This window comes from Colossoma macropomum, unplaced genomic scaffold, assembly GCF_904425465.1.
Source record: "Colossoma macropomum unplaced genomic scaffold, Colossoma_macropomum, whole genome shotgun sequence".
Lineage (NCBI taxonomy): Eukaryota > Metazoa > Chordata > Actinopteri > Characiformes > Serrasalmidae > Colossoma > Colossoma macropomum.
This window is the reverse complement of record NW_023494791.1, coordinates 22,866,173-22,890,772: the sequence shown is the minus strand read 5'-3', so window position 1 is coordinate 22,890,772 and position 24,600 is coordinate 22,866,173. Positions and strand designations below refer to the sequence as shown.

At 39.6% G+C, this 24,600-nt stretch overlaps 1 protein-coding gene across 1 annotated transcript; it reads left to right on the top strand.

The window, feature by feature from the left end:
• Positions 1 to 24,579, top strand: LOC118810057. The gene is given in 34 exon segments (XM_036573574.1): positions 1 to 1,054; positions 1,056 to 1,371; positions 2,201 to 2,308; positions 3,091 to 3,285; positions 4,214 to 4,360; positions 5,635 to 5,841; positions 5,942 to 6,179; positions 6,577 to 6,692; positions 7,128 to 7,297; positions 10,819 to 10,867; positions 11,114 to 11,129; positions 11,794 to 11,859; positions 13,907 to 13,949; positions 14,421 to 14,496; positions 14,633 to 14,673; positions 15,820 to 15,918; positions 16,315 to 16,466; positions 16,988 to 17,100; positions 17,622 to 17,780; positions 17,893 to 17,997; positions 18,301 to 18,389; positions 18,619 to 18,757; positions 18,979 to 19,131; positions 19,507 to 19,683; positions 19,805 to 19,946; positions 20,198 to 20,312; positions 20,433 to 20,640; positions 21,233 to 21,402; positions 21,594 to 21,696; positions 22,140 to 22,366; positions 22,474 to 22,555; positions 22,672 to 22,835; positions 23,004 to 23,115; positions 23,940 to 24,579. Coding segments are annotated over 34 exon segments (5,409 nt in total). The 5' UTR covers positions 1 to 7; the 3' UTR covers positions 24,005 to 24,579.
• The last annotated feature ends 21 nt before the right edge of the window (positions 24,580 to 24,600 follow it).

Here is a 24,600-nt window from a genome sequence, read left to right as displayed (position 1 = left end):
TACGAGTATGACGGATAAACCGAAAATCCATGTGTTTTTGGGCGCACCTCATCCCTCATCACTTTCTGACAAGGCTCCAGACGAAGAGTCCTTGCAGTGGAAGACTCTGGAGCTTTCCTGGAGTGAGGGTAGACTGAGACCCAGGACAGAAACTAATGAAGTCCAAACACAATCTGAATATGATGGAGACACTATGGCAAAAGATCCAGGTGGTGTAGGCACTGATGATGCTATAGACGCCATTAGTAAGTTGAAACCAGCCATAGTTCATAGCTTTTTAGGTTCTAAAGTGGGTCACAAGACAGTGTCTGAAGATGACTTCAAATCCTCAGTTGGCCTGTCTAGTCGCATAAGGACTGATATTGCTGAGGAAGTCATTGGTAGCCTGAACCCAACCAATGATCATGAGAAGCTTAGCCTTTCAACTTCTCCTGAGGCTAACAAGGCAGTGTCTGAAGATGACTCCACTCCTTCGATTAGCCAGTCTTATCTAGCAAAGCATGCACATCCAGAAAAGGATGGCTTTTGTCCTGGGGTGGTTACTGAATACCTGGACAGCTGCTTCCCTTCCCCACAACCTGGCCCAAGTTCTGACCCTGTGATCAGACACCCTCAGCCAAGTCCTGCCATCTCTGTGGAGACTGAATATCTAACCATTTGGACCAAGAGCCAAGGTTTGCTCCTGAGAGGTAGAGTGGTTAAGCAACCTGAAGCTGGTTCACTGGGAACACCCAGATCTCCCCAAACCCCACCAAAGCAAACACCTTCAGCTTCTGTGGGCTCCCCAGAGCTCTATAGTCCAGAGGTCAGCCCAGGGCTGAGGGGCATGGGAGGAACCCTGCAAGGTTCAGTTGAGCTTTTCTATAGGAGTCTGAGCCAGAGGCACCAGGAAGGAGGTGTGGTTTTGGAGTGCACACCTGATGGGATTCTGTGCTCTCAAGCTAGTCCTCCAGGCCATGCTGAGGTGGCTATGGAGCCAGAGGGTCCTGGACTACTTGTTGGCTCATCAAACTCATCTGTAGAAACCTCACCTGCTCCCAGCACCTCTAAACGAGCGAAAGCTATCTCCAGCCGCAGCCAAGGGCCATCAGCAGATGGGACAGAAAAGTGGGCTGCCACTTGATGGTCCCACCACTCTTCTCTCTAGGTGCAGGAATCTTGGTGTGCATTACTCCATCTTGGTTGCTGTGGTGCACCCCTGCCACCTGAAAGAGATCAAAGTGAAGTCCGGAGCATCAGCGGGATCCAGCGTTGCCCTGGCGTCATTGATTGTTACTGACCAGTCAGGAGTGGAGATGAAGGTGGTGCTGTGGAGGACAGCAGCATTTTGGGCCCTGATGGTATATCCAGGAGACATACTGCTCGTCACAGGTCAGATTTATGACATGATTATTTGAACAGAAATAAACTTCAGGGAGAATAGTATCACAACCATAATCAGAGACTCTATATCAACACACAAGAAAAATGCTTTGCAAAAATGCATCTAAACAATAAGAAATATTATGACGTAAGAAATGTATTTTTAAAAGTAGTTAAAATTTCTGATGGGAATCATGTAATCATATAATCAAAATGAGAGGTGTGGAAATTCTGCAGCATCCTCATTGTGCTCTGTAAGGGGTCCATATCATGGAAAACCTCATTTTCTTCACTTGTATGAAATAATAAAGATTTATGTAGTATGTGAACATTGTCCATATACTCCATGCATGGAAACTAAGCTGGAAAAATGCTGGAAAAGACTATTTTGTATGTACAGTGCGTTTACATGTATCTGCTCATTCAGCCTCCAGGAGTTTAGCCCACCCATTCACATTTAAGTTATGCGAAGTGTTTAAGCCCAGTCTGCTTCTTAAATCGGGTACAATACAGGGCAGCATATCAGAACAGAGTTTGTTTACATATATCTGTCTTAAAGACACAGTAGCAAAAACAGCCAGTTTAATTCTAAAGGATAGAGAGAGGTTGGAAACTGGCCGTGTGAAAATAAATAATGACTGATTTTAGTACAAAAAAAATCACATTGTACCTCAGGGAAAATATAAGAAAAATGTAGGATATGAGCCCTTGCATGCTAAAACTGCAGTTACATTACGTTGTTACTGTTACTGTTGTAACAGTAACTTTTGTTACTGCTGTTACTGTTACGTTCCTGTGTTATACAATCCCTGTTAGCGTTGTGTATTACTTTTTTCAGGTCTGATGATACATGAGGACAAATGGCGAGGAGAAACAGTACTACAGTCTTCTTATATCAGCCAGCTACTAAACCTGGGCCAGATCACTCAAGACCATACTCCACAAGGTAATATAAAGTAACACGGCTAATTATTTATTGATACTGCACTTTTTAAATGGATATTATCCCTTATCCCTTATCCATTATCCTTTACTGTGAGCATAGGCGCCAACTACAGAAGGTATTGGGTCATTCCCCCTTATAACTAAAGAAGGGGGGGCAATGCCCCTCCAGTTCTAACACAAAGCTTGAGAAAAACCGTGGTGTGCTGTTTTCTGCGTGTGTGCTTACATGTGAGTTCCGTTCTGTTTTGCTCTGCACATTAATTGGTAGCGCTCCTGAGGGAATTAGCTAGAAAGATTTACAGATATACTTTAACCAAACAGAAAAGTAGTTAACTCTGCCACTTTGCTCCATAAATATGTAATTTGTAAAACAGACAAAATTCCAACTTGTGACTGGGTGGTAGTTCTGAGCTCTGTGTCAATGCGGGTCTGGGAGGCTCTGTTAGTTTGTGTGGACTGTCTGTGTGAAATCTCAAACCTTCTAATGCAAGCGCTGAAATGAAAATCTATGAAACATTCTGTGTTGCTTGTGCCACACAAAGGAAGTGTTTTATATTCAAAATATTTTCACCTAATAATGAAACTATAGTTAACATTATGAGCAGATCACCATTTTCCCAGTAAAAGTGCAAAAGTCTATGATTTTACATATGTTTACCCTTGATTCCTTCTCTTACTTCATCGTCATTCCACTAAATAAAATATCTGTGATGTTAATTTCTCTTAAATATGTCAGAAATGTTTGTTCAGTCCTTTAATGCTTGTTTCCATAACGATCTCCAGCCCCGCACAATGTAAATATTCATACTCTGAGAGCATTGTGTACTCATCTGTATGAGAAGCGCCCTCTACTGGTGTCTCTGCCTCCTCGCACTGTTCAGAACATGCACTCCATCCCCTTCATCCGGCTCGGCTCTCTACGGCCTGATACACTCGTTCATGCGCTGCTGAGAGTCAAACATGCCAGAACGACTTCAGGTAATTCTCTCATACAGATACACAGTCTCTTAATGGCCAGGATCTGACAGTATGAGATCACTGTGCCATAGTGTCCGGTATTTCAGTATGTTGTATAGATTTCTATAGAAGAGCAATTGGACATTGCTTAGAAAAACCTATGTTCTGGGAATGTGAGCCTATTACAGACTTTAGGTAACTTGTTAACACCACTCTAAGGAAAGTTCTAAATCTTAATTATATTCCACATTCTGCTTTTTGTTTACTTAAAGATAGAAAATTTTACACTTTATCAATGCAGAATGTTATTCTCTGGCTTTACTGCAGCAAAAAAGCAGACAGTTTGATTTTGGTTTACTCCTGATTTTAATATTCTGATTATAATATTATTACATTATTATTTTTGCATGTGACATATTTTTTACCCTTGAAGGTATGACTGCAAGGTTAAAAAGGCCCAATCAAAGACAATACAAAATGGCACTTGGACTGAAATGTTGTCTGCCATTGGAAATTATGTATAGACATTCTATTTGTACAACCATCACTGTGCTAAAGAAGGCTTCATTCAGATTGCATATATTTATATCTGTGTTTTTTGTTTTGTGTTTTTTTTGAGGCTACCCCCTACTTTTACCCCTTTATGCCCCAGATAGTAACCAATTACTGGTCTGTTATTTTCACATATAAACAAATCTCAATAAAAATTGATCACAAAAAACATATTGAATTTTTGTGTAATGTATTATGTATTGTATTTCATAGACTACTGTATTCTTGGCAGATACTGTATATGACGGCATTAACTTCACAATAAAGTCCAACTTGTAAACATCTTTCACATTAATTGTGTGCTCACACCAGTTACTGGCAGAAGTCGTCAGTGCTTTAAACCAAAGTACAGTTTTGATCTAAGGTTGTGTAACTGTGTGTGTGTTTGTTGCTCTAGCCTGGCATGATGAAGCAGAGGGTGTAGCCCGGACAGGCAGTGTGCTGAAGGCTGTGTTGAATGTGGAGCAGGGAGATGGCAAACAAGGTGCTGTGGTTCTTTGGGGATCTGCCCTGGCCTGGCTACAGCGCTTACACAAGAACAGGGGTGAGGAATGCGTCATTGGATTCTACTGGATTTTATTGTAGAAATGGCTTTTGTTTGTAACAGACAGCAAAAATGATGATTCAGCCAAAATCAAATTTACACAACTTTCACTTAACACCAAACAAAGTGACTCAGCCAAGTCATGTTTAGTGTCCATATATGGACAAAAGTACAGACATACTTCAGGCTTCAAGATGGCTACCATGCAATACAACTTTTTTTTAATTTCATAGATAACATACAGTACTGGTTAAAAGCCAGAAATGACCATTTCAGTTATTTAATTGCCAGTCATAACAGCCATTAAATACAAGTTATTCATTTTTCAGCATCAGGAAGAAAGCAGGAAACATATATTTAACAGAAAAGTCTCAACAACTAAATATAATACCAGATTTTTCAGTATTTAGCGTGGCCAACCTTTGCATTTATTACAGCTTCCATTCTTTTCAGGAGACCTGCTTTAGTTTTTCTGAGAAATCTGCAGTGATGTTTTTCCACACCTCCAAAGTTCAGTCTTAGAAGTTGCATTTTCTGCTTCTTACGATTCAAGTAATCCCGAACACATTCAGTGATGCTGAGGTCTGGACTTTGGGGTGGTCAGTCCATTGTTCTGAGACCACCAGCAGCTTCTTTGTTTGATTTACAAATTTCTACTTTTTGGTCTGTTTCCTTTTCTCAGTAAAGACTTCTTGACATCTACGCATATGTTCAGACTCAGTGTTGAGTTGTCTTCTCACAGTGGAAGGTAGATTTTTTTCAGATTTAAAGCAAGAGTGGAACTTGATTTTCTCCTCTCTCGCAAAGATAAAAGTGACAGACTGATTGTGACAGTTTTGGTGGTCTACCGGATTTTGCACGGAGTCTCACAAAAAAAATAAATGAAGTTGGCTTTTGACTTTAATACAATACTATAGATTTTATAGGTAACAGTATGTCATACAGTGTCAGAAACCATATAATCAAGTCTTTTTGAGAGTGCTTCATAATTCAATCTAGTTTGAGGCTATTAGCTTCCTTCACTTATTACCTACATTAGCCTCCAGTGCAAAACTAAATAAGCAAAATTAGAACACCAAACATGTCTCGGCTGATCCACTATTTATCAGGCAAAGGAAATTTTGGACTTTTGGCTGAGCAGCTGTAATGTCATGAATTTGAGCTCATTTAATTTGTTTTACCTAACATTTTTGTATATTTTCCAAAGAAATATTTTCTTTAAAAATGTGCTTTGTCGTAGTTAAGCAATTCAAATGGAAACACATTTAATTTAGATGCTGTTTGGGAGTTCCGTCTGCTGCTGGTGAAGCAGGATGTGACCTCAGGTCTGCTGGAGCTTCACTCCACTCCATGGAGCTCCTGTCAGCCTCTCTTCCCAGATGACACGCGATGCAGAGAGTTCTACGACACAGCCTGCTCACACAGAGGCAGCAATAGCTTTGAGATTGACCTGCACACACTCCTGTCCCAGAAGTACACAGGTGCGGAGGAGTCAGTCCACACAGATAAATATCAAAAACGGTTCTCTGGGACTTTCTTGACTGACACTCAGCCAATCACTTTGCTCTCTGTACTCATTAGGTGAAGTAGAGCTGAGAGTTCAAATCACAGCGTTCCAGTTCCAGAGCAGCCCGTCCCAGGAAGCAATGCAGCCCATGAACAGAGAAACGCCTCTAGAGAGGATCCTGGAGGTTGTATGTGGTGACATCACTTTCCCTGGCTGTGGCTTGTGCTGTGCTGAACTGGACACAGACGAGAATGGAATCTATAGACCCTGCTACCCCTGCCTGCCTCACACTGGAGTACGCCGCTATTACCGGTATCAACTTGAAAGTCACTCATGCTTACTCTAAATGTCTGTCTCCATCAGTCTTTTTCTGTCTCCCTGACTGTCTGTCTGTCTGTCTATTATGGGTGTAAATCTCGCCATTCACAATTTGATTAAATCCTAATTTGGATTTAATTCAGATCATACAGTGTTAGTTTGTCACTTTTTGATGTAGGTCACTTTACTGTAAAATGGATAAAATTCTTATCCTGGCCTTGCTTAAATGGGAAGGATTGTGCAGTGCTACATGCAAAAGCACGGAGACGTATTTATTTCCTCTCATTTAATTTCTTGATTTCACTCATACTTTACACTGACATATTTCTGCTTCCACTCTCTCTACAGTCCTTCTACCATTTAAATAAGAAACAGCTGTTTGTATTTGCAGGCCAGCTGTTCTGACTGTGCGGGAAGGAGAGTGTCGGATGTGTGTGCAGGTTCCACCCACTCTCGTGCAGAAGATCCTGATCAACACCCCACCAGACAAGCTGAACAAACCTGTAGGTGAGGCATCAAAGATCTCCTCTTCTCCCTTTTACTCATCTTCCAGCATCTCTTCCATATCTTCACACTGTATTTAATGTTGTTTAACCATTAGAAATAGCCAGCGATAACAAAAGCATGTTGTAGTTCAATACTTATAATTTCTTACTCAGTCAAACAAGTGGAGAAAGTTGAAAGTGCAGTTTTTAAACTGTCAACTGATTTATGTTTTTAAGAGGAGATGTTTTATTAGCATTTGAACTTAATTAACCTGTCAGTACAGAGTTTAAATCAAATCATAATTGTGTGTAAAACAAATCATAATTGTGTGTAATTTGTGTATAAATATATAAATGTAGTTCAAATTGTAGCTATGTAATGATTATGTAATTACTTGAATACATTTAAACCGACTTAAGGTTAAAGTTTTCTGTCCCTGCTTCTGTCATCCCACAGCTCCTGCATCAGAGGAGAGGTTTGTCCATGTTGTATCTAAGAGGATCCACTCCATGCTGTCCACTCCACGGACCACGTATCATCTGACTGTCCGCAGTCATTTTGACTGTGATGAAAACAGCATTCCAATCGCTCAGAACTTCTTGCTGTTGGATTTTAATTCACAGGAAGCATGACGACATTGTGCCATCAAAGCTGTGACTTGCATCAGAAACAGAAGTTCATTTTCTGACTGTTCAGTTTCTTAAAACACAACACAGACCTGCAATCAGTATCATTTCATGTGCCCTTAAATTGTATATATTGACCCTGTATATATGTTTTTATATATTTAATTTGACAAGATAAACCTGCTTTGTTGTTTAATGTGCTCGTTACGACGATTCACAAGCAAACAGTGTTGTTTCAGTTCTGCGGCTGTGTGCTAATGTGACATAACTGCCCTGGTATGCTTTTGCAGTTTGAATATTCGATAGACACAGACTTAACTTTGGTATTCTGTACACTAAATTGTAGATTGACATTCAAAACAATAGTTGTCTTTCATTCAGAAAGAAACCTATGTAGTTTCCACCTCAGTGCTTCCTGTTAAAGTGCAAGTCACTTTAAGTTACTGCGCGACTTTTGCTTTAAAAAGATAACAGTGAGGTCTGAGCGCTGCAGCTTTGTGTTAATGTGACATAATGTGGAACTTTTTCACACTGCGTGATTCTGCAAACCTTAACTCTCCACCCTGGATTGTTACAGTTATGTCTGTTTCAGAGTGAAGACTCTGAGTTCATATTATATATGTTTTTGTGCTCTGTGTTCAAAGTCTGACGCCATCAGTATTAAGTAGCAACATTTAGATGCATGTAAATGGAAGAGATAAAAATGATTTGATAATGTGATACAGCCCAAAACAAAACTTAATCATTGAATTTAACCTTTCTGCAAATATCCATTTAGGAAAATAAGTTTAACATCCTATAACTAAGCCCTAAATTTAGATGCACCACCAGTATGGCAGCTGCAAAAACATTACAAAAACAACAAAACAGACAATGGATAGATTTCTTTTAAAGGACTTATACTGACAGTTTTTTTTCCCTGATATTAGTGTGGGGTATGCATCAAAACAGTCATAATTCAATTATAGTTGCCCATTTTCCAACCTCTCATTATCCTTTAGAATCAAACAGGCTGTTTTTATAACTGTTTAGAGCGAAAAATGTAAATAACCTCTGTTCTGATTGGCTGCCCTGTATCGGCTGCCTCATTCAAAATGCAAGCTGGGCTGAAACCCTTCTTATAACTTCAGTGTGACTGGGCGGGGCTAAACTGCTGTACGCTAAATCAACCCTGGTCCTGAAGGCCCACTGCCCTGCACATTTTAGTACTTTTTCTGCTTTACCACAGCCACTTTTACTCAATAATGGGCTGTTAATGAGCTGATTAGTTGGATCAGGGGTGCTGGGAGCATGGAAAACACTAAAAAGCACTGGGCAGTGGGAAACACTTACATTAACACAAAACTGCAGGACTGAAACACCACTGTTTGCTTGTGAATCACTGTAACAAGCACATTAAACAACAAAGCAGGTTTATCTGCAAATAGAAGGATGTGCAAATTTGTTGGTTTTCATGCAAAAACAACTACGATTTAAAAACAGACTTTTTGCAGCTCAGTTCTGCATAGATCTGACGATCCTGCAATAGCTTCTGTTTCACAGTCGATGCAATATATATCTGATTCCACCTCAGTGGAGTTTTTGGTTGATGTTTCGTGCTTAAATTGAAGTCATGATTACTACCATGGGGTTTCTGTAAGATTCACTAAAAATTAAGTCAAATTCCTTTCAGCAAACTTTAGGCAAATTAACGAGAGTGAGGTCATGGATGTTCCTGCAGCTTCTGCTAATGTGACATAAACTGCTCTCATGCATGTGTCTAGTAGCAGTAAGTCAAGGCAACCAGACTAGTAGTAAAATCTAAAAAATGTTTTATCGCTCACTCGTGTGGCTCCATCAGCTCAAAAATATTTGTATGAGAATAGTGTCATGTGTCATGAAGGATCAGGCATATATTTCAGAATATATGTACATACATGTATCAAAAATTAGATATGTGTGCATAATATATGGATCATACATCTATGTCTGATACATGGTCGAATACATACCAGTAGAGTTTTAATTGTCACTTTGTTTTCTGTTTACTTTTGAATATTAAATTATAATTTATTACATTTCAAATAATTTAATTGTTTTTTGTGTAATTATGTTAATGATTTTAATGCTTTTACCGCATACCTTATAATGTGCATGTATTTAGAGTTTAGTTACATAGCTATTACACTAATATTCATTTCATTGGGACGTTTGTGGAAGAAACAAAGAAAATGCATAAAAACCTTAAATAACATGAAGTTTGCATATATGACTAATATACGCCTTCCATATATGAATTTCTATTATATTGTTAAGTATATGTTACAGACATATGTTTGCATATTGCTGTTGTCAGAAGAAAACCTTGCGTCTCCATTTTTGACATTTTTCAGTTTTTGACATAATTTGAAAATACCTGTTACCCTTTACATTATGTCAATTTCATGATGAATGGACTAAAAGAAATTACTTAAAATGACTTGGAAAAAGTCTGGTTCCATTGACTTACATTAAAAGTAAAGTAGGTTTTTTCCTTCTCCTGTAAAGTTATCATTTTGGAGATTCAAGATTTTGATGATAATATATGGCATGTATCAGATTTCTATATGGGAAACTTCAGTTCCTCTGCTGATAGGTGCTGGTTGTACTATTACATTCCATTGCAGTTCTGTAGGGAGTGCTTGTGGAGTTTTTAGACCTGATAGAACCCACATTATAAAACCACCATTTCACTGAAGTAGCACCACTTTTATTTGAGACTGCTTTTAGGCTCTTGCACTCACCTCTAATGCTCTTACAGTGATATGAGCCTAAAAAGGATGAAGTAACAAGCTTTAAACGTCATCTTACAACAGCATTTCTAAATCCTGGATTCATGTTTACCAAACTTCTCAGAGTAATAGTGCTGATCTGGGTTCAGTTTATGTCTGTTATGCCATAACACTAGATAAAATAACACATCTGATGAGAACAGATCTTAGATTGGTGTTGTTATGTCTGAAACGCAACTTGAAAATAGCTCAGTAATTGCTCTAACACAGCTAGTTTAACCCATAAAAGTTGATCAGTTGCTGAATCAGCTGAATGCTGAGAAAGAGATGGCAATAAAACCAAGGGTAGAAGTACCTCATGCCTAAGAATACACAACACTTTTTAACTTAAGCCATTCAAATGAGACCTCACTCAGGATGAGTGAAACTTCAGCACAATAGTAAAGAACTGAGGCAACTTAACTTCAGAAAAACTCAAGCAACTTTTTCTGAAATATCTGCAGCTCTGAACTCTCAGCACTGCACTGACGCATGTTTAGACTCAGAAGCTAATGAAGTTCCAGCCGCCTCTCCAGCCAATCAGAAGCGGGCTCTGAGCCACGTGACTGCGGAATTCCCCCAGAGTGCGGGGCTTTCCAGCGCCTATGGCTGCATCTAAGGCACACGTAGGAACAGCCAGAATGAACGAAGAAATTCACCTATTATAGTCTATGTTTTTTATCCATTGTGTCTATCATTCATTTTTGAACCTTTTTGCTCGCCTTCTGTCAGGGTGGCTGGCGCTCGGTGACTCAGTTCTCAGCCTGTAACTCTCTCACAGGTAAGAGCAGCAGCTTTACTACATAGAGACGAGGTTTGTCACGACAGTTTAACTGTCAACCATGTAGCCTGTGTGTGGTCGGTTTAGTATTAGCCTAAAGTAAGTTAGTTAGCTCTCTTCTGAAGTGCAACATTATTTAGAGGGGTCTTACTGTAACAGGACCAGTTTGGAGTTCACTGTGTCTTACTTATTAGGCATATTTTCAGTGACGAATCCAGGTCAAATTTGGCATTGCGTGCCTGTCAGTAAGTGCCAGGGAGAGGTAAGTTAGGTAGAACCTTTTTTTAAGTGGAGTTGTTGCTACTTCAGTGAAACTGAATCAAGTGAAAAAGTAGAACCTGCCAAAACATCTTGAGTAGAAATGAAAAAGTATCTGGTCCAGAAACGTCTCAGGTACTGAACTCCCTATAAAAGTGCAGCGTAATTTCCTTTTCTGGGGGCCTTTTGGTCTAAAATAAAGGGCTAACGCTCCAAATTAAGAGACGTGAGCAGCATCAAAGCCAACAAACCAGGATGCTATAAAACACAAAGAATTAAAATGTGAATGACTGGAATTTGAAGTTTAGATTCATAAAAACCATAAAAAGTACCACTGAAAAATGTCACTAGCTCCTACCCAGGTCAGGTTAGATGCTGTTGATCTGCATTTACAGAACACACCTTGATATCACAGAACTGATGTGGAAATGTTTTAAAGTAGCAATTTTAGGTGTCTGGCTCTTGCTTGCAAACACAGAGTAGTGTGATGTTTTCAGGCAGCCCGTGGGGAGCTGTCGGTAGGTGAAGACTGGAATTTCCCGTAGAAAATCTGCTGCACTTCTTGGAGTTAACGCACTGTGTGTTTTGCTCTTACTTGTGGGGCTGAGGGGGAATCACATCCACAGGAAGAAGCATGAGTGGCTTCTTAACGTTTCCTTTTATTTCAGCCAGCTTGGAGTGCACAGGCTCATTTCGGATGACCGTGCGGCTTGCAGGATGGCCGGAGCTTTGAGGTAAGCCGTTGTGCTCATTACATCTGGCATAAACTTTTCAGAAACTATCACTGTAAACAGAAAATGTTCTATAGAGTACCAAAATAAGGGGTTCTATGACTTGAAACCATAGTAAAATCTTTTTAGGTGCTATTAAAGAACTATTGTGAAGGATTTTAAAAGAAATATATACTACAGGTTTTTCATTATAGAGGAGGACCATTTAACTATTTCCCATTCAAATGGTTCTTAAAGTTGTCATGGTTATATTATAACCAATGCTTTTACCAAGGAACTCTTAAAGAACCAGCTCTTGAAGTTTTTAAGAGTGATGCATGGATTGTGTAATGATCACAGATATCTTTGAGAAGAAAGTACTGTTGTTTTTGCTGCTCGCATCTTTCAGACCTGCAGCAGACTATGTTAGTTGTTACAGAAAGCTGACCTGGATATGAATTTCTTGTCATTATTCACTTAAAACTCATTATAATTGACAGCCTAGAGGGCTGTGTTTGTGAATATATGAATCTGCATTCATGCCCTGACATCCGTTTAAAAAGGAGGTTCATGCTCTTCTTTGGTTTAGCGTTGTAATAATTCGAGTGCATAATTCGGGTCGAGAAAGTGTAACTTCAAAGAAGTGGAACAGGATGTGATGGTGATCTAGATAAAAAAAACACTCATTCTCAAATCAAGTGTTGGCCTACTTTTATCAGATATACAGGCAAGGTGATGATGATTTGTTGGTTTAGGTGGGTATTTCTTTCAGCTGTCTGTGTACGTGCACAGAATAAAAAGTCATACATATATAAAAATGAATTAATGTATACAAAAATAAGAATGTAATCTTAATCAGCGATGCATAGACATTCATAGGGTAGATCACCTGTAGTGTCTGGAGGTGGGACAGCATTAGTTAGCGGTGAACTCATCCTGAATGCTAAGAGACTTCCCCATTCTTGTCAGCGGCAGCTGAGAAAGAACCTTGTGCAATCCCACCTTCCTGTGGCGTATCATCAGCACAGTGCTGTGTACTCGGTGTACTCAGTGTACTCAACCCCAAAGGACTTAAGGACATAAGGCTATAGCTACTGCAACACTGTGTTTAGGGAAACCTTGAGAAAATCCGAATAGTGATATTTCAAATAAATAACAAGAAAGTTTACAAGAAACTTTTGAGTCATGGTGTGTGTTATAAACAAAAAAAATGATTCGGGGGTTTGGGGTTGAGTAAGTAAGTAAGTAAGCCGCCAAAATTTGGGGGACAATCCCCTCTCCTTTTCTTGTGTATTCTGTACTCTACATGAAGTTGCGTATTGACAGATCTGAGTCGTACGTTGACTAATACAGCGACAGACACTGTCTTTCATTCAGAGAGCGATTCATTTGAATAAATTCCACCTGAGTGAAGTTTTTTTTCAATGCTTCCTGTTGAAGTACAAGTCATGATTTCTGCTATAGGTTTACTGTAGGCTTCGCATGAACTGTAGCCAAAAATCCCTTCAGGATTTTTAGGGAAATAAAAGCCGCGGATGTTGCGGGAATGTAAAACGCAGGGTCTGGCAAGTTGGGTTGAGCTTAGTGTTATGGCTCTCTGTTTGTGTAGGTCACTGCTTCTGACATCAGAGGCAGCAGAGAGCTGGTATTCTTGGGGCTTTCCTCGCTGTTTGTTCACTGCCCTACTTCCTGGAAGTAACGCAAGCGAGCGAGAGCCAGGGAGAGGGAGAGAGAGACAGAGAGAAAGAAAAAGAACCTCACCACCACAACCGCATATCCTTGTTCTGCCTTTTGAAAGTGAAACTAATCTCGTTCAAGTCCTTTGTGAACCCGAAAACTTCTCTCCATTTTGTTTGTCAGGTACACTGTGAGGCTCTTTTTGTGTCATAGTTTAGAATAGTAAGATGGGGAAAGGCAGCAGGAATTTTACGCTGGTCTAAGTGTTGCTAGAGCTCACTCAGTGTTTTCTGATTCACTGCGATGACTGTATCGGCCTCATGATCTCTAGGGGTTTTCAGACTTTCAGTCTAGTATCTGTTTAACCGTCAAATCTTCTTCTCTCACACTGCAGCATGGACGAGACGCAGTACCCCATGAAGATGTTTGACAATGAGGTAAGACATTTTATTTAGAAGCTGCCTTTGCGTTTAGCTAAGATGACTTCCTGTGACGTCTTCTGAAGCATCTATGCCAGAATGTTACTCAGAATGTGACAAACTGGATTTCAAATATGACCTTTCTAGCTGGTCAGACATGGACTGCATGTTTGTTGCATAGACTGATCTTTGCATCACATAAACAAGAGCCCATGTACTGACGGTTGTTTATCGTGTGCGGTGAAAGGAAGTTGGACCAAAAGCCTCATGGCAGCTCGCACGAGTTGAGAAGATTTTGTTTGTTGTTTAAGCTGGTGCAACTCAGAGATTTTTAATGGTCAAGCTTTTATGCTTCATGGCTCTCAGTTTGCTTTAGTCTAAGTAACATTGGTCTACAGTTTATGAAGAGTGAGCTATATTACAGTTAGTCCGTGTTCATGTTGAAGAAAAAAGTCAAGTCTTGATCTAAATTCAACTAATCTCTTACAGTTTATGATGGACATCTCCTATCAACAGTTAATGCCATCCTTTGATATTAAGAGTGAGCCCTATGTTCCAGAAACAGGTGAATTTAACCTCATTTGTGTCTTTTGTGTGAGTTTGTGAACATTATGCCATGCCGTAATTGCGTTATCGTCAGTGCATTGAGTCGATGTGATGGCGTGGACTGTCAGTGATGACACACTTTCTCTTGATTTCAGTTCATGGACCTTACTTACAAATAATCGAGGAGCCTAAACAAGTAAGTATGGATAGATTGGTTTTCTTAGAGGAGAATCTTTAAAAATATATGCATATTTCAATGAGTAATGATGTAATCATTCAATTCAATGATGTCAACATTCAGAGTGGTTTGATGTGAAGTGGTTGTAGAGAAACCACTCTAGCGTTTCTGTTCAGTGGTCTCAGGGGTCTCAGTGTCTACAGTTAAAATACAGACATCTTATTTACTATCCAGAATGACCCACACAGGTCTTCTGAGTTTTTAGATGTAATTTTGAGAATGGTGAAATAAAAGTAAATCTAAAAAAATAAGTTTTTTTGAGTACTTTTCTTTACCGTATTACATACAATAGTACATGTACCTCTTCACCATGAATAACTTTTACAAAATGTGTTTTAGGCCAAAACTTTGTCGTAGAACTATTATAAAACTGTCTCGGACATCAGACAGTGTCATACATTTTTCTGTGAGTTAGCTTTTAGAGGCATTCAACCTTTGGTTTCTACCAGCAGTTCTTTCTAGAATGGAGCATTTTACATCAAATAACTTTGTTACATCTTAACCATTTAATGATACAGAATTTTTGGAAAAAAGATGGAATTCCCCTTTAATGTAAAAAATCCCCCCCCCCCCACGGTCAGGTCTGCTGGGACTGAAATGGCCAAATTTATCTGGATCAAAGTCTTTACCACGTCTGTTGTCATTGCTTTGCTGATAAAACCTTAAATTATCACTCTATTTTTGTATATGTAGGTATTTAAACTGTATCGTTTCTATTGGCCAAACATGAATAACTAATCTGAGACCTGTGTGACTAAGCTCTTGCAGTAAACCATGTGACTGATCAACAGTCTTACAGTATTTGTCTTGTGATATAAGACAAGGATCCATAAAGGCATATGATGGGGGAAATTCCAGTGCTTTCTTAGTATGAGTCCTGGGCATCACCTTTAACCCCTTAAACTGTGAGGACCCCCAGGTCTATATTTTCGTTGTTCACAGCTACATGCGGCTAGATATTAATTTCATGGTGGTTACTGAATAAGTCTTAAGATTAATGACTGAATAGTAAATATAATTTAAATATAATTTAAGTGGTTAATCATAGAATGTGGGCGTAACTGTATTGCTAACTACATGTACATACATGTTCTGTGTTGGCAGAGAGGCTTTCGTTTTCGTTATGAGTGTGAAGGACCTTCTCATGGTGGTCTACCAGGAGCCTCCAGTGAAAGGAACAGGAGGACATATCCCACTGTTAAGGTCTGTTTGCACAGCACTCACTAGCATCAGAAACAGTAGTGCTTTGGCATGAGCTGCCAGACTGAAATATTATTTGGCTAAAAGCTTACTTTGAGTTAGAGCTGTGACTGGCAAGGTACAGTATTGTTAATTGAAGGAGAATACTTGTTCTTAAAGACCCTGTCGGATCTCACTTGAGCTTCCAGGCCTTTTTTTTTGGAAAAAAAATCATTTTTTATAAGGCGTCAGTAATAACCATGAGTCAGTAATAGCTTTAAGATGGTATCCTTAATAAAATTTACCTTTACCATGCTCTCTTATAGTAAACTCTATCAGCCAGCCAGCAGCCTACTTTCAATAAAGACAATTAACAGTGTGTTGTGAAGAAATGCTGAGGTGACTTGTCTCCATCTTCAGGTGTGTAACTATGTGGGTCATGCTCGTGTGGAGGTGCAGCTCGTAACGCACACTGACCCCCCTCGTGTACACGCACACAGCCTTGTGGGAAAGCAGTGCAATGAGAATGGAACGTGCAGTATTGATGTCGGCCCCAACGACCTCACAGCACAGTGAGTCAACACTTACACAGAAAAGTCCTGAGTCAAAACTAATCATACATTACACTACACAGAAAGAATGATACGGAGACATTTCTAGTGTAAAATTTTGTTCGGTTCAAAGTAGTTCTTTCACCCATTTCATAAAGTAATTTATATTGCCAGCCGGAACAGCCGCCACGAAGTGTACATTAGTGAATTGGAAATCTTAGTATTTACCTTCAAATATATATGGTCAAATGAGCTTGTGCCTTATAGAACTCCAGAGAAATTTCTGCATAGTGTAAGGGGGAAGCATACAACAAAATATGGGAGGATTTTATAGCTTTTTTACCCTTAGTTAAATTAGAGTAACTTAGAATAGCCAATTTTTTTTCCTTTTTCAGTGTTTATTTACAAATAATATGTAGTTAACTGAGGAAATTTGTAATGTGAAGGTTTGTGAGGTGATCAAATAGTTTGTATAAATAAAGCATTAAAAATGTCCTCAGTTCGTGTTCAATCTTGATTTTCATATTTTTGTGTAATTGCAGGTTCAGCAATTTGGGGATCCTTCATGTGACTAAAAGAGGAGTTGTTGATGTATTGACAAAAAGATTGCGTGACGAGAAAAGGAGGATGAAAGAGTCTGGATATCATTTTTCTGGTGAGATGCGGGTTCTTGTACGTGCAGGTTCTGCTCACGGTCAAGCATGATCACTTAGCTGTGTCTCTTCCTCTTTTAAACTCGTTGGCTGAAACTCAGATGGCTCCCTACTTCCTACTTAGTGCACCCAAACAGTGCATAATATGTCTAAGAGATTCCCCATTTGGAATTCAGCCATGTGTGCACAATCCCATACTGGATAAATAGTGGACTATTTGGGTTTAGAAGCCAAAATTGGAGGAAATCATTTGAAATTCAAATGATTTATCTCCCTCTCATACTAGCTGTCTCAGTTTCCTTATTATGTAATGTAGTGTTTTTTAGCTACTATTAAAAGAATATTACTGCTTGTTGGTGTGTGTATACTTGAGTGGATGTAGTAATAAATACTCATTTTTTTGCTTTACTGTATGTGAAATAAACACGTTTTCCCATGGTTAAAGCATCTGTCTTACCAAGTCATTTCTGACCAAAGACAAATTCACATTTACTGAAACTTACCTGGATCTTAAATCATGCAGATGCAGAGGAGCAGCTTATTCTGCGAGAAGCGAAAGACTTGGGCAAAAACATGGACCTTAATATTGTGAGGCTAAAGTTCACCGCTTACCTTCAGGACAGCAATGGAGGATTCACCAGAGCTTTGAAACCAGTCGTCTCCAACCCAATCTATGACAGCAGTATGTTTCTCTTTTCTCTGGCTTAGTCATAGACTGTCCTAGAAACTGATTACACTGCAGGACACTGCCCAATGTTTTGGGAAGTAATACTGAAACACTTCACTTCTTCCAGAATCTCCCAACGCGTCCAATCTGAAGATCTCACGCATGGACAAAACCTGCGGCACAGTGATGGGAGGAGACGAGATCTTCTTGCTATGTGACAAAGTTCAAAAAGGTAAAACTATAAAGACACAATTAGCATGAAGGGCAACTAAAAGGGGGTATCGACTGTATGTTCAAAAATTACAAAAACAATGGGAGAAGTACAAAAATGTACAAAAAATGAAATAACAGTATCCTTTCATTCACTTACGATGGGGTTTCAGAAAGTACAAAAATCAACTTCTGTGGCACTCTTCTTGAAATTAAGGCCTTTTATTATATCATGGTTGTGAACAAAAGGTTAAAAGGAAATTCTCGCCGTAAGAGGCTTTGATGGGGTTTGAGCCAAATCAAACAAATGCCTTTCTGTTTCCAGATGATATTGATATTCGTTTCTATGAGGAGGATGATGAAGGAGGCTGGGAAGCGTTTGGGGATTTCTCTCCCACTGATGTTCATAAACAGGTGAGTTTCAATTAACACAGCTATTTATAGAACTGAGTTTGTTGTATGTGTATTTCTAAGTATGAACTTTTAATGGACTTTTTAATTAGTACTAAAAAGCCAGACCCAGTTGTGACTAAGATGTACTTTTCGGTATTTTTTTAACATCATGTTGGAAAGTACAGAGGATTATCTAGTCTAGTACATGAACCTGAGAACTGACACAATATCTGTCTCCGCCCTCTTCCAGTATGCCATTGTTTTTAAAACGCCTCCATACCACAAAACGGAGATTGAGCGTCCTGTCACAGTGTTTCTGCAGCTCAAGAGGAAGAAGGGTGGCGACTGCAGCGAACCCAAACAGTTTACCTACATCCCACAGGTTCAAGGTCAGTCACAGTGCTCCAGAGAACAGCAGAAGTTACTAGTGACTGTTCCATCTAACACTTTCAACACTTTTTTGGTTTGTGACAGTAAGGCGTACCATTACGTAGCATTCTTAAATCATTTGATCTACTTAACAGTTTCTTTTCCCTTTTCTGTTTCTCTTTTCATTTAACTCTCCATATGGAGCATGTTGAGTTGATCGTGATGCTGGTTTTCTCTTCAGATAAAGAGGAAGTTCAGAGGAAAAGAATGAAATCCCTTCCCCATCCATATGACCACTGGCGCGGTCCGCAGGGAGGAGCGGGGGGTTTGGGGAGAGGTACAGGGGGCTTTGGAGGTCCTGGAGCAGGAGCAGGTGGAGGAGGAATGGGAGGAGGTAAGGGACCTCATTTGGATTTTTCAATGCTTAATTTCTATACATAAACAGCTTAAATTATATATGTTTATAACTGTGATTATGCTCAATATACACTGTGGTTGGTAATCAGTTACCACATTAATATTTTTTTTATATTTTATTTACTGTAATTTATATAATATAGATTAAACATCTAATTACAGAAATTTTGACCTCTAGCTTCCTACTAATAAAAGCTGTTGTATTTTAAAATTTAAAGTTACATTACACATTTACTTGCACCCAATTGATTCTATATTATTAATGACATTGATTCCACTAAATCACCATGTAGCTTTGTTTGATTATACTGTTCGAAAGTTCATTAGACTGAACTAGTTGGTTTTCCTGCAGGTTACCAGTTTAATCATCCGTTAGATGGGGCAGGTTTCTACGCTGGAGGCTGTGGAGGCTTCGGAGGAGGGGCACAGATGTCAGGATCTTCTCCACAAACAGCAAAAGCTCAGGAGCAGCCCGCTAACACACAGACACTTGCTGGCTCACCCGAGCAGCAGCGACTTTTTCAGATTGGTAAGGAATGACAACTGGGTTTGGGCCCAGAGAAGTCCTTTGACTGTAGTGGTGAGAAAGCTCCACAGTGCATAATCCAGTTGCACTTGCTAACATACAGTGCATGCTCCTGTGTGTTCAGCCACAGTCCTGCAAAACCGAAGCACTGCAGCAGCCAAGCACAGCGCCAGGGTCCTGCTGGAGTACTGCAGTACAGGGGATGTGCGCCTCCTTCTTGCCATGCAGAGACAGTTGTGCGGAGTGCAGGATGAGAATGGAGACACGTGAGTCTCTTGATAACTGAATTATTCTTACAGCCTATAGTGAATTTGTAGTCAGCCAAGCACTCAAAGTTACCTGAAAATGAAACAGTTTGAATGATTAGCTGCACATTCTGTTTTCTTTTATATGCCACTCTGTCTGTTTTTCTAATCGACATCTTTAATCAGCTTCTTAACCTCACCACAGGAAACAGGAATGAATGTCAGATCAAGTCATGATTAATCTCCTTGTTTTTGTTGATGCTATTTTGTAGGCCCTTACATTTGGCCATTATCCACCAGCAGCCAGCGGTGGCCCTTCAGCTCATTCAGACTATCATAAACACCCCTCAAAGCAAAGTCATCAACAAGTTGAACCACCTCAGCCAGGTAGGCAGCAACTCTAACCGCAGAATGCACATTAGATAACGGGCAGATTTAAAACCAAAAAGTCTTTTGTATTTACTTCATAATAATTTCCAAATACCAACTCTCGACTGTTCTGTCCAGACTCCACTGCATTTGGCTGTGATCACAAAACAGCCAAAGTTGGTGGAAGTCCTGTTGAAAGTGGGCTCAGACCCAAGCTTGCTGGACAGAGATGGGCGTACAGCTGTGCACCTGGCTGCTTATACTGGAGATGAGAGCATACTGAGAGTGCTGCTGGGCCTTCTGGGAGACCGCCATGCCCATCTAATCAACACCGCAGACTTCTCAGGTGAGCTTACTACTATCTTACATCTTACTCACTATATAGGGCTCCTAAATGAAAATTAGGTGCTGAACAATAATTCCTTTTTTTCCATCAGATTTGTAGTTCCCCTCCGAGTTATTCACGGCATGGTGGAGGTTACTTTTTTTTTGTTTGTTTGTTTTTTCGTTTTGTTTTTAATTTAAACAGTCCCTAACAAGGAATCAGTTTCCTCTTAAGTGAAAATGAGTGGTTCCATTTAGTACTAAAAGCATGGTACCACTTTACAAAAAGAATAGGAATGGTATAAAACTAGTTTATTAATTGTTTTTAAGTAGGTGATAAACAACTTAAAAATCCTTCATAATAATCATTAATTATGAAAATGTTGCCTTTTTTCTGCATGTGTTATAAGTGCTTATTAATTTTGAAAGTGTTTATGACCTAATTAATAACGATTAATGAACAAATTTGAAACCATTCATACACTCTATATAAAGGTAGTCTTACTGTAGAGTGGTACCAAAAAAATTAAATAAATACTTTCACAAGGCACTGTATGTTATAATCTATAATTAAGGAATCCATTAAAATCTCTCTCTTTCTCTCTCTCTGTCAGGCCTGTATCCTCTGCATCTGGCTGTAAGAAAGGGAGGAGAGCGGTGTTTGCGTGTTCTGGTTGAGGCCGGGGCTAAAATCAACATGCCCGAGCAGAAGAGTGGCTGCACAGCGCTGCACCTCGCTGTGAAGGACAACCTCTTCAAAGTGGCCTGCACTCTCATCACTGAGGTAAGAGGATCACAGCAACTCTACAGTAGCTCACAGCTATGTCACTGAAATAATTTCAGTTCAGTTCAGTTAAACATGTTCTTAATATACATGTATAAAAATCCCCAAACATTTGACTGACAGTTCATATATCATTCAGCATGGAGCAGCTGCAGCTTTAGCCTGTTTGCCTAACCCTCTTTCTCTTGCAGCTAAAGGCAGATGTTAATGCCTGCACGTTTGGAGGGAACAGTCCACTCCACCTGGCCGCCAGTCTGGGTTCTCCTCCTCTCTGCTCCATGCTCATAGCAGCAGGTAAGAGGAGATGCTTTCCTTTCATGCCCTTCATGACTTTATTAGAACTTCATAGCCACAGTGTTTACAGATGAGACGGTTACTGATTTTAATGGTGTGCTGCAGTACAAAACCAAGTAATAATTATACCCTTTAAAAGTTGAATAATTCTGATTACAGTAAATGATAACTGTCTTTGAAAAAGTCAAAGTGGAAGTAAATATCCTATTTAAAATGTAGTTGATTTTTGGTGTTACAAAAAAATATGAGAGCTTAGTAAAATGATTTAAATGTGCATTTTTAAACAGTACATTTTAACCCTACAGCGATCATACAGAATACAAAAGCTGTGGTCATTGATGTTGGACGTTTTTATATCATCCCATCCCGAAAGCTGTTTTTTCCACTAGAGTTTGTGTAGTATTTGATTGCTGTGGCATTCCTAATCACTGTTCTCTCCTCAGGTGCCGATAAACGCCTGGAAAACGATGAGCCCCTCTTCTGCTTCTCATCCTCCTCTGATGAAGAAGAGCTGGGTGAAAGGAGAGACGATGAAGAACAAGGGCCGATCCAGAAAGATATGGTCGAGCAAGTACAAGAAATGACGATATCGTCCGAGAGATGCCGAGTTAACCCACGCAAGAGACCAGCAGCTGGACACACCCCCTTCGACCTGGCTAATTGCCAAAAGGTCAGACACCTCATTGAAAACTCTGTATACTGGATGCAGTACATAGTAGTTCTACTGTGTACAGTGCGCGTGTGATCGTAATGAAACTGATCCGCTCTCCTATACAGGTTAAAGATCTGTTGGATGGCAGAACAAGTCCAAAGCCAAGTCACCATTCAACCAAGAAGACGAAAAAGAGCACTGAAGATGGTACGCAAAGTTTCCAACAGCCTCTTAAAGTACATCTTTGACATTATTTCTATTGATAGTATTCTTAACTGAGCAGCTGTTTAATCCATGCCTCTTATGTCCACTTCTGTGTGCAGTGGGCCAGTCTCTGGATGATGAGATGGTCAGCAAACTGTGTGGGATCCTCACCCAAAGCCAGGTGCCCTGGAGAGATCTGGCAGAGAAACTGGGCATGCTCACATTGGCAGATTTGTACCAAAGGAGCCCCTCCCCCTGCCAGAAACTTCTAGAAAACTACAAGGTGAGAGATTCTGGCTGCTCTCTGCTTGTATTTAAACGCATTATATATGTAAATGTATTATGTATTATAGAGAATAAACGTTTCAGGAACCCTTTTTTGCTGATTGCTTTTTCAGCGTGAGTTGTGTGTGAAAGTTTCTTACCTTTCTATGTACGTGTATGACTCCAGATCAGCGGTGGTCCATTGGAGGGGCTGGTGGATGCACTGCAGTCTCTTGGGTTGAGTGAAGGGGTCCAACTTCTCAGAGCCAGCCAACCCAGAGAGGACAAACAGAGCACAGGTATACAGCTTTTTTACCATTAACAATAGCATTTGTTTTGGGTTTTGACATCATGTATGGGAACGTATGTACCACATAAAATATCACCATGTCTAACAGTATTAAGCTAACAGTATGCAGTTTGGACGCACCTAGTCATAGAAGCGTTCTTTATTTTCACTGTTTTCCATGTTTTAGAATGAGAGTAATGACATCAATTTTATGGAATGACATATTATGGAATTATGCCAAGATCAAAAAAAGAGTTTTAGATTCTTTGTTCCTGGTATACTCTTACAGGTAGCTTCACAGGTTCCTGAGATGCTCCTGAGAGGGCGGAAAAAAAAATCACAAAATTTCGTATTTTGTTTTTTTCCAATATGTTTAACAAAGCAAATAAATAGAAATTGTGCATTAAAATGTGCAGAAAATTGCCATATTTAAGATTACTCTCTGTAGAGGGTGTGTTAACAGGTATATGTTCATAAATTATATAAACAATTTCAATTAAACCTTTGACTGGTACTGTATTGGCTGCCCAACATAGACAAAATACTAGAATTATGAGTTTATTGCTTGCAATACATTAAAAATGTGTTCTTGAATCATTGCCACATGGTGACATTGATTAAACAGTGATTAGTGAAGGAAGGGACTGTGATTAGTGAAGCACGCAGTAAAAACATAGTGAGGGCTCATTTAATTGTTGCAGCCTTATCGGTATTGTAAAGGTCAGTACTGCCGTAAAGATTAACAGACAAAATATTTTTCAGCCGTAGTCACCTTTTGACATGATATGAGCATTATAGCTTCTGCAAGACTGACCGTGTTATTTTTTCTCTTAGATACAACAGTGGACAGCGGCTTCGGTAGTCAGGAGGCGGAGAGTCCTGCTATAGCCAACCACTGACCAGCATGATTTCAAGCCTTGAACTGCTTCTGGTTGATGTTTTGAAGTCCCAGCAGAGGGACAGTTGTCTTCCTCGGCTGATATCACAGTGCCCAAACGGCGACCTGTCTTTGCTCACAGACTTTTTAATGTTGTGAGAGACCCAATAAGTCGGATGAGGACATTGTTAGGAACGGTGCTCTTACTGGTCTCTCTAATGCATTCTCAATGTGTGAGAGGAAACGTGCAAGTAGAAACATATTAGTACTCATTTTCAGCATCTTCTTCTCCACATGCAATGCGCCGGAAATCACCAGTTAAACAGGTTTATGTTTGTCAGTTTCTGGAAAAGTCTTGATGGGAGATGCTGATGTATCTGCGCAAGTCTGAAAATGTGTCGATTGCAGAATAAGATTTTGTTTGTTTTTGGATTGCAAATGCTTTTGAATTAGTATATTACTAATACTGTGTATTTATGAGATGTCAGCTATTCGCCTGTGCAATAGATCTGTGCTTTAAAGCATTTTTGATACATTGTACATCTAAGTATTTGCTGTTTTTGCTGTCAATGGATGAAATATATTTTGAAAAAAGAACCTTTGTTTGGTATTTTGGGA